Here is a 13,656-nt window from a genome sequence, read left to right as displayed (position 1 = left end):
TAAGAGGTCGCGGGATCGAATCCCGGCCACGGCGGCCGCATTTCGATGGGGGCGAAATGCGAAAACACCCGTGTACTTAGATTGAGGTGCTCGTTCAAGAACCCCGGGTGGTCCAAATTATCTCGGAGATCGTGGTTTTGGCGCGTAAAACCCCATAATTTTAATTTTAACAAATACACACTGATGACGCGCGACCATACCAAGATGAAGCGGAGAACATTTTCCCGTAGTTTTATTCACTACCCGGTATAGTTCAACCTGTTTCAACCTCACGGAAGCATCTTTATTTCGTTTCGTTTCGCAATACGTTTCCGCATTTCACAGTGCTTATTAAGTTGTTAATTCAGTGCTTATTAACGTTGTTAATTTATACATTTTCTTCCATTATGAACGAAAAGAAGCATAGTTTTATGTCCAGTGTATCTTTTTTTCGACGGTGTTTTACGTAGGCGCAATAAAACGTTTTGAACATGATTATGATTGTTGTCTGCATTTAGCAGGGTTTTAGCGGATTTTGTGCGCTCCCATCACGGCTGTTATTAGATATTTTCGGGGTCTCGACTAGTGGGTTTGTTTATTTCTAGTTCGCCACACTGGATCCAAGTTGATCCGGCCGTTGGTTTCGATCCTGGTTCCCCCAGCACAGCAGCCCAATGTTCTACCCAACTTGGCAGGACAACGGTTAAAGGCTATAATATCACATTGGTGCAATCACATTGGCGCAAACATAAAAAAACTCGCAGTTTCGCCCGAAAGGCGAAAGCATCGATTGCGATAGCAAATTAGTAGAGAGCTATACGAAGCAAGGATAGTAGTTTAATGGGCCGTAAAAGTTGTAAACATTCGCTTACTAATTAAATAAACAAGCACCGTTTCACGCGCGCACAGGTAAACGTGAACACATCTCGCTCCATGACCGCGGAAAGTCGCTGTCAAAACACTGGGGTGAGAAAGCGCGCCAGCAGTAGCGGGCAAATTGACCTTCGCGCTGTCTCTCGTCTCGCTTCAACGCGAACTAAACGTCGAAAGCACAGCGCATACGAAGCTAGCTACCGGCACTCGGCGCATTCACTTTGTCCCCATCGCTAGATCGCTTTGAAGATGAGGCCCGCGCGGGCGCGCACTTCGCCCACATCGCAGATCGCTTTCAAGATACGGAGCCCGTGAGGCCGCGCTGTGAGCAGCTGCCGACGGAGTAGAACGCACCCCCTCTCCCTCTCCGTCGCCTCGCCCCCGTGCCTCGCGCGCAAAAGAAGACCGCGCGCTTCCGGCCTGCCTTGCTCCCTCGCGTGCGCTACATTGAGCCGCAATTGCCTGCTCACCCTTGTACGCTTTCACTCGCACACACAACGTACGGCGCGCGGCGACGATTTTATCGCCGTTGAACTTAATACGGAACCTAACGGACGACGGCGACGACAGAAATGCGCTTGGGGCGTCCATATAACTGCTATCGCAATACAAGGAAAAGAGTGTCGGCGAGCGTGGCAATCTTATCTCAAGATAGAAGCGCGAACAAAAGGGAAGCATAGACATTGACATACAAGACATAGACAGACCAAATTATACAACCTCCTTGAGACAGACAGACAGACGGATAGATAGATAGATAGATAGATAGATAGATAGATAGATAGATAGATAGATAGATAGATAGATAGATAGATAGATAGATAGATAGATAGACATCGGAGAGTTCGTGAAGTATCCTGAGAATGCCAAGCGCATTAACAATTGATACGTTTCCTGTATATATGAGTATATATGTATACGTTAAATAAAGTTGCGAGCTCGCAAGCAAGCAAACTCGCCACGTTTTCGCGACGTCGATTCGTCGGGCGCCTTCACGTCGCGCCGGAGTGAGACCCCGACACAGGCGGCGTATCGTCATCTTGAACAAAGGCTGGGAGCGGTTTCCCCGCGGCCGAGGCACGCCGCCGCATTATTGGCCATTCCGTTTTCCGGTGCCCATCGGCAACCAGCACGTTTTCGAGCACGAAAATAAAGCATTGTTTTCTTTGAAAGATGTGTTAATAATAATAATAATAATAATAATAATAATAATAATAATAATAATAATAATAATAATAATAATAATAATAATAATATGTTTAAGTGTCCAGGCACAGTCGTGAGGCATTCGTTCTGACGTACATACACTATTATAACATTTTTGTGAAAAATGAAAAATGATCATGGCCCATGTAACACGTACTGCATAAGCAAACAACAAAAGAAAACAAGAAATACAGTAATATAAACAGCAGCAGTATAAAGCCTCACAGACATGAGGCTGCAGGCATTCAAATTGCATGGCCGGCGCACATTACGAGACTAAGAACATGAATACAGTGTTGCGCACCTGTAAACACATGTTCACGGGTTGGGTGTGTAATTTACCTTCGATACTTTACAGCTTCAGTAAAACAGATAATGGCTTTTCCAAGACAACAACATCAACAGCCAGCGACGACCATAACAACATGTGACCTGCATGTCTTCATTTGCCCTGCTCTTTTCATGTCCTTGAAGGGGCGGTTTGATAAGATCGCGCTGGGCTTCTTTTTTTTTTTCCTCGTTGACAACGTTTGTTTACATCGCACGGGCAGGTAATTCCCGTGCCTTGGCAGTAGAACTAAATCTCCCCCTCTCTCTCTCTCTCTCTTCCTTTCTTTCTTTCTTTGTTTCTGACCGTTTAGGCAGAACTAATTATAATACCATTGACGATCACGAGGCTGGAGAATAACCCAGGTTAATTTCGCCTTCTCGTCATCGAAATTCTCCCTAACATGTTTGCCCGTGAAACAGGTGGGTGCTTCGACGTAACTCCGTCTCAGAATCTGACCGTCGTTTTCAGGTGCGCAATGCGAACGCGTTTTGCCACCTGTATTACGACAGCTATGCAGAATGATGTATCGCGCATTGTCAAAAAGAATTTAGTCTGCACATTTTGTTTTCCAAGACCCAGTAGTCTCTCGGCATATGGAATACTGGCCTAGCTGTCCGCCACAGGTTGCGAAATTCCATACGCTTCCATAAAATACCGCTATTCTAAATGGAAAGATTTTCTTGTGGTTTTATTTCTTTAAAAAATTATAGAGGGCGTTTCGCCGTGTCCGTCCGTCCGTCCGTCCGTCCGTCTGTCTGTCTTTTGTGTTACTTTCTTTCTTGGGACCGAACACCACTAGACAGCTGTATAATGTCATAGTGCGCGCCAATGCCAGCTACCAAGCATTCCTCCGGCGTCTGTGAGAAAAGTAAGGCCGCAAAGTGGATGGCGCATGGGAAGTTTCAAGGCTTTCAAATCGAGAGCAGGAGGTTGGTGAAATGACAAATGATTCCGCGAGACGCTTTGGAGTGAAGCTAAACTTAGGCTGCAGGTTCGCGCCGGCCGTCATGCGAGCTTCCACTGGAGTGCGCTCATTGTAAACGGGAAAAGCCAAACGCCACACGGAACGGCGCCGACGGTGTCCATCGTGCATCATCGGTCGCATTCTTCGGCGAACGCTGTTTGCGAAGTTACTCCGCGCCGTAAATTCAAGAGAAGCTGTTTGTTTATGCTCGCCCTGGAGTTCTCCCTCCCCACAAACACACACACAGACTTATTTGTATTGTATTTCTTTTTTTTTTTTTTTTTTTTTCGTTGTTCTATCTCTTTGCCTCTCTCTCTTCTTCAAGTGGTAGTGAAAACCCGCTGCCTTGGCCTGGTCTCCGGCCAACAAAAACAAACAACCTGCCGACGAAAGGCAAGTCAGTCGACTGGCACGTTCCCCATAGGAACGACGAAGATATCGGCCGCCAGAGAAGTGGCTAACCTGCGCTGTGACCGCGGATAGCTGTTGCGCCGAACTTGACTTTTCGACACGTACGATTAAGATGACAGGTATACGTCTATCACGTATTCATCGATGCCTGGACCGAAAGCTTAGCATTGACAGCTGAAGTGATAACATATGTGCGAGACGCGTCGATATAACTACCGGACTATCGGTAACCCGGCCGATCTCGAGAAGTGCTGAAGCAGTGCAGCATTTTTTCGGGGAATCTTATTTCAGCTGGCGCGACCAGGCAGTTCGAGTAACTTCTCGATGCGCGCTGGAAAATGAAACCAAGCTAAAGAAGGGAAAGGACGCGCAGGGGGAGGATCGCGGAGCGCGAGGTTTAAATTTCGATACAAAGCACGCCAGCAGGTTTAGCCATCCGCCGTGTGCACGAATCGAGGCTCCACTTGAACGCCGCATTAAGTTACGTGGCGGGGAATACGTCGCAGATAGCTGACAACAGCATACCGGACAACACCGGCGTGCCACAAACAACGAAGACATTCGACACTCAATACGTCGCTGAAAGTATGACCCACGGATATGGCATCCGAGAAACGACGCAGCGATGAGCGAGCGCACTTACCGGAGCCAAAAAGTGTCTGCCCCTGGAAGAAGTACTCCATCTCGGCGTTGTAGTGCTCTGTGTAGGCACCCAGCCGATTGCCAGTGCTACGCGACTCGGTCCAATGCACCTTGGCTAGTCCGCGCATGAACACGCGCACCGCCTTCAGCCGCATGTCACCCTTGAGTTCGAGCACGCACTTGCCGCGCACCGCCTGTCCGGGGTGGTACACGCTGCGGTATCCGTCCAGCACGATGTCGAACGCTTTCAGCTTGCCCATAGTGGCTCAACAGCCTCGTGGACTTTACGTCGTCGCGTCGTCGTCTCTCGCGGACCATCGGAAAGAGCTCACCGCCGTTGAAGGAGTTAGCCCGCGCCGGGCTCGCGGCCGCTTGGCTCGCCGAACGCGTGCTGCGACGCCCGCGGACGCCGGCGGCCCGCGACGGTCACCGAACGCATCGCGCGCACTGGTTGGTGGTCGACGTCGATGTAACAACCCCGCTGGCTCCGCTGCTCGCTTTTTTCCGCGGCGTCGACAACGTTGCTTCTCCGATCGAAGCCACTCGGAGGAGGCAGAGGAGGTATCGCCGCCGGAGGAGAGAGCACGGGCAGCAGGCAGTGGCAGGGCTACCTACTAGCAGGGCAGCAGCAGGCGCCTCGGGAATGCGCTGGCGCTCTCGCGCTGTCCCGTTTAGGCGAGAGTTCGAGCGAGACCAAAGGCACAGAACCGAAACTAACTAGTAGCAGACGGAACAGCAGACGCCGCACGCGCGCCGGCCAGCGTCGGCGGCCGGACGGACCGATAACGGCGCAGGAAATACTTCGGCGCTATGCTGCTGAATGGACATTCGTGCCTCGCGAACAGCTGTAGATGATCTAAGGAGCAAGGCACGCGAGGTATGCGCATTTCGGGCCCCCCGCGGCGCATAGGAGACGTTTTGCATGACAGCTCGGTTAGGGGGAAGTTCGATTAGGAGTCGAGATGGTGCTGCCATCCAGAGACAAAGCAGAGAGTCTGCACGCTTCTCGACATGTGTAACGCTGGAGCGGCTAGAGAATCCACTATTACGCACGAGATGGCGCTACACGCGCAGTCTGTGCTTGCGGTCAAGTTTCTGGCGGTAAGGTACGTAATACAACCGATTGGGCCGATTAGGAAGGAGCCTCTTCCTCCTTATGAGTCTCTTTTATTACCGCATGGAGTTGGCCTCTCTTCTACGGATGAAATTCAGCGATGAGTAATGTTTGCGAGAGGCAGCCGTGGTAGTATTTCTTTCTGCGTGACAGCTTTTATTCAGTTTTGACTCAAGATGGGGCTCTTAATAGTGCGGTTTCATAATTTACAAAATATTAGGACTAAATCTAGGGCATGATCTTAAAGACTAAAACATAGCGTTTCTTCATTAAATCATTTATGTGTCATTAATAGCATTTATTATTATTATTATCATTAGTGTTGTTGTTGTTGTTGTTGTTGTTGTTGTTGTTGTTGTTGTTGTTGTTGTTGTTGTTGTTGTTGTTGTTTGTTTACAACAAAAATTTAATGCATGAACAGATTTATCAATAAGGTTTTTCTGTGGAAGCATCCAGTATTGACATCTATATTTAATAACTTTGAATACTTCCACTTTCTCTCAGAGTCTGGCTGTAAAACTGATGTCTCGAATTATCGCCCGATTTCTCTTCTCTGTGCCACGTCTAAGCATTTTGAGCTTGCTCTTCACAACATATTGTCTTTTACTGTGAAGAACTCATTGATTCCGAATCAGCAAGAATTTCTCACTGGCCGCTCCACTATCACAAATCTCGCAAGTTTCATGACACAGATCTCCACACCGGTACTTCAAAGGGGCCAAGTTGGCACCATTTATTGTGACCTCAGCAAAGCTTTCGATGTAGTTAGCCACTCACTGCTTCTGATCAAGCTTACGCACTTTGGTGTTGACACGTCAACTGTCAATCTCTTGCGCAGTTCTTGATAGATCATACGTTACGTCAATGGCTAAACGTCTTCTTTTTACATTGATTATAGGTTTACAGCTAGTGATTATATATTTACAACGAAAACCTAAAGATTCATAACCAAAACATAAGAAAACAATTGGCATACTCAGTGAAACTAGAACTGGTATCGTCAAGTGTATTAATATTCAGGTCACCCATTATAATTACATTATTGTGCTCTAATGACAAATTCTCGAGGAGTAGGTTGAAACTCGAACAAAAAATCAGAGATTGACGATGAAGGCAAACGGTAGATGTAACCAAGAGTAGGTTTGTTAGCATTAGGAGGCGATAATGGCTCATCTAGTTCTAGCCAGACACATTCGCAGTTATCCACAGCACTATGAAGGTCAGATCTGGGTTTGTAAGATATGGTGGATGCTGCGCCACCGTGACTGCTTGATGAACTATAACAGTATTCTGACGCGTATCCAGGAAGGCCGAACAAGTTTTTATCGTCTGGCGAAAGCCATGTTTCTGACATGCAGACCAGAGAAACGGAATTATTCAGAGAGAGTAGGAGGACGTTAATGTCATCATAATTTGTTTAAGGCTTCGTGCCTTAAAATGCATTGCTGATACTCAGGAATTACTTAAAAAGCATTTTAGTTTATCAACGAAAAAAATACGACACGATGTGGCGAGGTTAAGTTGATGAGTAAGCTACCTAAGGGGCTCAACTCAATCAATTTTTTTTTTTATTATTTCACAAAAAGCTTTTACAGATAGAGGTATACAGAAGGAGGTCCCATGGTAAAAACTGAATTGGGACCTCCTGTTCATGGTTAACATAAAAGTTACAATGGCAAAAATGGTAGCTGAATCAGTGCATTTGCAAAAATGATAAATAACGGTACATATTATACAGGGTGTCCCAGCTATCACGCAGCACGATTTAAAAAAAAAAAAAAAGAGGAACGGCGTTACGCGAAGGAAACCTAGTGTGTATTGTTTCCAGTACAGTGGAGTTTCCGCCAGTAATTTTTTCGTTACTGAGATTTAGTTAGGTAATTGTAATTAATTATCTAACTCGAGAAGTACTGCCCTAATTATCAAAGTGTCAATGAGAAAGTTGCAGAGCAACATGAAAAACTACCGATACAGCTTTCTGGTGCTAAATACGTGCTACATAAAAGTGTTTTTCCGAGCGTGAAAGAAGCCCGCAAATGCACGCAAAGTGCCTCGAGCGGCCAGTCGTGTGGCAATTCTGCGTGTATTCGCGGGCTTCTTTCCCCCTCGAAAAACGCATTTATGTAGCACGTATTGAGCAACAGAGAGCAGTATCGGGAGTTTTTCATGTTGCTCTACAACTTTCTCATTGACACTTTGATAATTATAAAGGACAGTACTTCTCGAGTTAGATAATTAATTACAATTACCTAAATAAATCTCGTAAGGAAAAAATTACTGGCGGCTACTCCACTGTACTGGAAACAATACGCACTAGGTTTGGTTCGCGTAACGCCGTTCCTCTCTTTTTCAATCGTGCTGCATGATAGCTGGGACACCCTGGATAAGTAAATAAGGATATTAATAGACATTAGACAACAATGTAAGGGCAGTATCTAATATAGTGAAACTAGGCAAAACTAACATAGAAGAGGAGGAAAAAGAAAGGGAAAAAAGAAAAAATTAAAAACAACTTTAGCAACATGTTGACGTACGTACATAAGAACGGCAGGTCTAAAACGAAATCGGGTTATACAGTACACTGTCACATACATATCACGTAACAAAAAATGTTTGAATTCATGGCAAAACCTATGGGCTTTCTGGAGTTTTATGACAAATGGTATTCCATGATGATATGGCTGCAAAGTGAACGGTCTGTTTGCCATATTTAGTACGTACTTTGGGCAGAATGAAGTTATTATGCAGCGGGAAACGTGTTGGGTTTGTGTTCGTTAGAGATGATATAGGAAATAGCCACAATGAGATCTTGTCATTTATTAGTTTTGAAAGAAAAGTGGCAAGGTTGAACGTGACAAGGGCGGAAACGTCAAGAGTGTTATTTTCTTGTAGTAACTGCTTAGCATTGGCGGTGTGTGGACTCGTCGTGATTATTCTAATGGCCTGGTTCTGGATAGTTTGTAACGGTTTTAGGTGAGTAGTGTACGTGTTACCCCAGGAGGTTATGCAGTAATTAATGTGAGAGTGCACAAACGCGAAATAGAGTGAGCGCAACACAGGTCGTGAAAGTAACGGACATGCCCTAATGAGAATTCGTATTCCATGTGGTAACATTTTTTATATGAGTTATATGAGTTATATGGCGCTAAAATTTTAGGTTACAGTCCATAATAACACCTAAGTATGTGCATTCTTCACTTGCTGATAATAAATGGTTACCAATGGAAATGGGCGGAATGCAAAGTGATGATTTATTTTGGGATGAGAATAGAAGAAATTCAGTTTTAGTAGGATTCATTTTGCACCATCCTAACAAGTTATGAAGATCACTATTAAGCCTGGTTACTACCGCTGACAGACATTCATCAGAATTAATAATTCTTGTGTCATCGGCATATAGTATACATTTAGAAGATGTGAGGCAGTTAGGTAGATCATTAATATAAAGTAAAAAGAGTAACGGGCCCAAAATGAAACCTTGTGGTCGACCTAAATTAGTGATTTTGGGTTTAGAGTAAGCATCGGAAACACTAACAACCTGATATTTGTCTCATAAGTCATAAGTAGTTGCGTAACAGTAGCAAAGGAGAACCTGTTATACCTATTGAATCTAGTTTAACATTAAGAATATCGTGGTCAATGCTATCAAACGTCTTTGCAAAGTCTACAAATAAAGATCCTGCAAATTTACCGTCATAAATGGCTTTCTTTAGTTGGTCAGTAAGAGATACAAGTGCTAGGTCAGTAGAGTAACCGGATCGAAATCCAAATTGGTCAGGTGAAATAATATTAATTTTGTTTAAGTATTTTATCAGTCGCTCTCGATTATTTTCTCGATGACCCTGCTAAAGAAGGGTAAAACACAGATAGGCCTATAGTTAGATGGTAATGAGCGATCACCTTTCTTAAAAACCGGAGTAGCCCTACCACGTTTAAGCTCGCGAGGAAAAGTGCCTGTTTAAAACATGAGGTTAATAATTTCTGACAGAACAAATGATATAGACTTAGAAATTAATTTAACATGACCAGGATGAATGTTGTCCAGCCCAGCACAGTGTTACCAGGTTTGGCTATATATGCCAAATTGGGCTACAGGAAAAAAATTTTTGGCGTCGACATGGACGAGTTGGCCATGTGACTATATTTGGGCTACTGAAAAGAAAATCTGCGACTTGGCTTTGTTTGGGCTATAAGTGGCGCCCTAGTCCACGCTCCAGAGGTCGCTTTGATGGGGTAGAAGCAAACATCGAAGGCTTTGTTTTAGCTGGCTGAGCCGGCAGAGCGGTTGTGCATGTGTGCGTGCGCGAAATGACCCCCTCCCCCCCCCCTTTCCTTCCCTCTCTGCGCTGTTGTCTGAGCCGGTGGCTTTAATCTTTGATGCACTTAAACTTACACCCTGCTTGACCGTTAGGCACCCGATCCCCGGACATCGGGATGAACCTGGGAGTAGTGGGTTTTTCACAGTACACTGTACTGACATGGGTATGCTCAGGAAGGGAGAGCAATAAAATAGGGTCGGGGCCGTCGGGCGATCGGGGCGCCGACATGAAAGAATGGAAGCACGGGTGGATGACACGCCCCAGTGTGTTCATGGCCATCTTTTAATTCATGAAATATCGCGCCGGGCACAGCTTTCGACCGTGCGATCTCGCGCGAAGCTTTACATCCATTTTCCTTCACCTGCTAGATGAATTTTTGTACGTGCTTACATTCGAGATTCATTTCGATAGGTTGGACGTAAGATCGGATCCTCCACAGAGAGGAGAATCCAAATATGCTTCCGTGTCAATTTGACTGAAATTAGTGAGCTTGTTTGTTGATCGCAATTCTATTAGCCCGTTTCGATACGCGCGCCGCCGAAAAGGACCTAACGACTGTACGGGAATCCGAGAAGACGAAGAGGGGAGAATGTGCGCTGTGTATGGCCAGGGCGATAGCCGCCTCCTCCGCCTCGTGAGCAGAATTGGTGCGCACAGAGGCCGCATTCACCAGATTGCCTTTCGCATCCACTACCGATAGGGCGAACGCGTCTTCACTGTCGTATCTAGCGGCGTCTATACGAATAGAGCGTGTAGTCCCTGTCGAGTGATCTGTTTGAGGATTGCCTGAGCTCTCGCACGTCTTCAACCCTCATTGTGTACTGGGTGAATGTTGCGCGGAATCGGGTCGACCTTGATTAGGGAACTAACGTTTTTAGGTAGACAGACTTTATCCTCCGGGTCGTGCCTGGGCCGAATACCTGCCTCGTTTAGTATTCTAACTCCTGCCTTGCTGGACGATAGTCTATAAGCCTGCGCCGCCGAGTGGGCTTCTATAATTTCGTCTATCGTGTTATGGAGCCCTAGCTTCAGTAGTCGTTCCGTGCTCGTGGACTGCGGAAGTCCCAGCACACGTTTGAGGCCCGTTCTTATAAGCGCGTCTAATTTGGCCTTCTCTGCCAAAATTAATCCGGAGTCCCCCACTGCGTCATGCCTCCCAATCATATCGTGGTTTTGGCACGCAGACCCCCAGCAATTATTAGAGAATTTTAGAATAGGGGCCTCAAACTTTTTTTTTTTTTTTTTTTTTTTGGGGGGGGGGGGGGGGGCAAAGAAATAGCATCGAAGCCACTGCGCATGCGGAAGACGCAAACTGTGCTTGGATTTTGCGTCAGGCACGCTATTTCACCGATTTAGCAGGAGCCCCAAAAGATGCCCCAAAAGCTTTTGTCAACAAACATGGCGGCGCCCATCGAAGCGACGGCTCTAACCTAGCACCGAAATGGGCTCAATTCATGGTAACGCGTGAAGTTCGTAAGCTAGGAGAAGTGATGGCGGTTATCGCTTTCTCTCAACTAACATGTGTAATGAGGATTGATTCATTAAACACCGCTGATTCCGAATCATGGCTCGTAGGCCTAACACGGATAGACTTGGCTGCGTGAAGGTACGTAAAGTTGGTTACTCAAAACTAACCGCAACAAGTTGCTTGCTGCTAATAGAATTAGTTCTGATTTGTAATTAAACACGTAAATCTAAATTACTCTTATCATAAAATGTTATATTTTATTTTAATATTTATGACCCAATGCATGTGAACCCGCAAAGCTCTTTGCGGCCCCAAACGTTGGGGGCCTCTATTCTAAAACTTTATTAGCACATCAACATAATTTGCTTATTGACAGCAACCGGTTTTCACAGCATAAACACTGCTATCAATTTGTTGTTTACCTTTGCTCTTTGTGTGCTGTCGCGGCTTTTACCATTTCGAGCGAGTTATGTTCGGGACGTGCTCGTCGCCGAAAACGACTGCGCGCTTCTTACACTGGTGTGCCGTTTTGCGCAGTAATCTTTTAAATCTTCGCTTATACCGATTGAGAGAGCGAGTGGCATCTGTTGTCTGACACTTTATTTTAACGCAAGCTCTTGCCGTGCTAGAGACCTAAGATGGCGGCCAGGTTGATGTAAATGAACAGTGTATAGATCATGTGTACCAGCTAACACGGGCCAAGCTAATTAAAAAAAGTGAAAACAAGATAGGACGATGAGACAAGTAACACGAGATATCATAGCGCCAAAGACTTGTTTTAGCTCATAAAAAAGAAGCCGTGAGCACGTCGCAGATCGCTGGACAGCTGAACTTTTACGCCGTAGGCAGAGATGACGTGACAGATCGATGATGGTAAACATTATTTTGCGTTCACCACAGCTAAAAAGCAGAGTTTGTAGTTAATGTTATTACTGTAAATAACTAAATAACTATAAATAATAACTTAGTACTATCTGTCATAAAATAAAAGCACTGATTTCGCCCTCTGCAGCGATTCGCTGGAACTAAACAGCTTCTGGGCTCAACAAAAAAGCGTTCTGTGCAAGCATGATGTCGCTGATGTTGATATCAAGGGCCGACCGTAATGGCGGCACGGACATTTTGTTACACCGGGTTGTGCAAAAAAAGGATTGCCGTAGTCAAATGTGAAAATGTATACACAAATAAAATTGCAAATAATAATGGCTATATTTGGCTACGAAATTTGTTTGCACTTTTTTGTGTTTGGCTACATTTGGGCTACAAGTTCTCTAGCTTTTGGCTACGCCGCCTCGTCGGACCTGGCAACACTGGCCCAGCACTTGTTATTTTTAAATTGTTAATTACTACTGATATCACCTCATCAGGAGTGGTTGGAAACATATAAAATTATTGTGCAAAGCGCTTTGGTGCATATAAGTTCTGTTTTGCTTGAGTGGAGATATTAGGAAAGAAAGAATCACTGAAAGCATCCGCAATCATAAGTGGCTCTAAATAAGTATTGCCATCGCGGGATATTGCGTCCTACGATGGATATTGCCATCGTGGCACGCTACCGAAAGACCGAAAGGTCGGCCTCGGTGCGAATGCGACGAACTCGGCTATCATTCAATTAAAGCCCTTTGTAGAATGCCTAAATTGCCATTTTATTTTATCTTGAAAATTAGCATGTACTTGTATTTGGTGTATATATTATGTATATAGTGTAAATTGCCTATGTGCAAAGTGCAAAGTTGATGTCATACATGTACTGCTTGATCCTTAACAGGATGAGCGGTCGTTGTATATATATATATATATATATATATATATATATATATATATATATATATATTTCCCACCTGTTATGGTCTCAGTAGAGACTGGCAGTATTGTAAATAAATAAATAAAGTCAAAATTTGATTGCTTTGCTTTAATATAACAATTGTCTGTCCAGAGGTATAACCATTCTCTTTCTCATTTCAGTGAATGAGCATTGTCGTCGTCGTCGTCGTCGTCGTCGTCGTCGTTTTTCGAGGTACCTTCACAATAAAAATTTAATGCATGAACAGATCTAGCAATAAAGTTGTTCCGTGAAAACATAAAACGCCCCGCCAAAACCATGATTTCAGTTATTCGAGCGTATATTTTGTTTGCGGCACTCTGAATACTCATGAAAAATTGGCTACGTGTTCGGGAAGGCGACTTCCCAAAGGAATCGTGTCTAGCCTTAATTTTGTTAAACGGATTCTAGACGCGCACTCAAATGAAAAGTGACGCCTTTTAGATGCATTTACTCGGTAAACCATTTCGGTCCACTAAATTTAACACCGGGCGGTTTTTTTTTTTTTTTTTTCAGAGGCTATACAG

General features: G+C 44.9%; 1 protein-coding gene across 1 annotated transcript in view; it reads right to left on the bottom strand.

Annotated features, from left to right (window-relative positions):
- LOC119442892 (arrestin domain-containing protein 3) overlaps positions 1–5,035 on the bottom strand; it is a 94,526-nt gene extending 89,491 nt beyond the window's left edge. The window contains exon 1 of the mRNA XM_037707942.2: positions 4,408–5,035. Within this exon, the coding sequence (XP_037563870.1) occupies positions 4,408–4,666 (259 nt within the window). The 5' untranslated portion in view covers positions 4,667–5,035. The remainder of the gene's footprint in view (positions 1–4,407) is intronic.
- Positions 5,036–13,656: the final 8,621 nt, after the last annotated feature.

The sequence above is a fragment of the Dermacentor silvarum genome, chromosome 2, assembly GCF_013339745.2.
Source record: "Dermacentor silvarum isolate Dsil-2018 chromosome 2, BIME_Dsil_1.4, whole genome shotgun sequence".
Taxonomy (NCBI): Eukaryota; Metazoa; Arthropoda; class Arachnida; order Ixodida; family Ixodidae; genus Dermacentor; species Dermacentor silvarum.
This window is presented reverse-complemented; position numbering and strand designations above follow the sequence as displayed.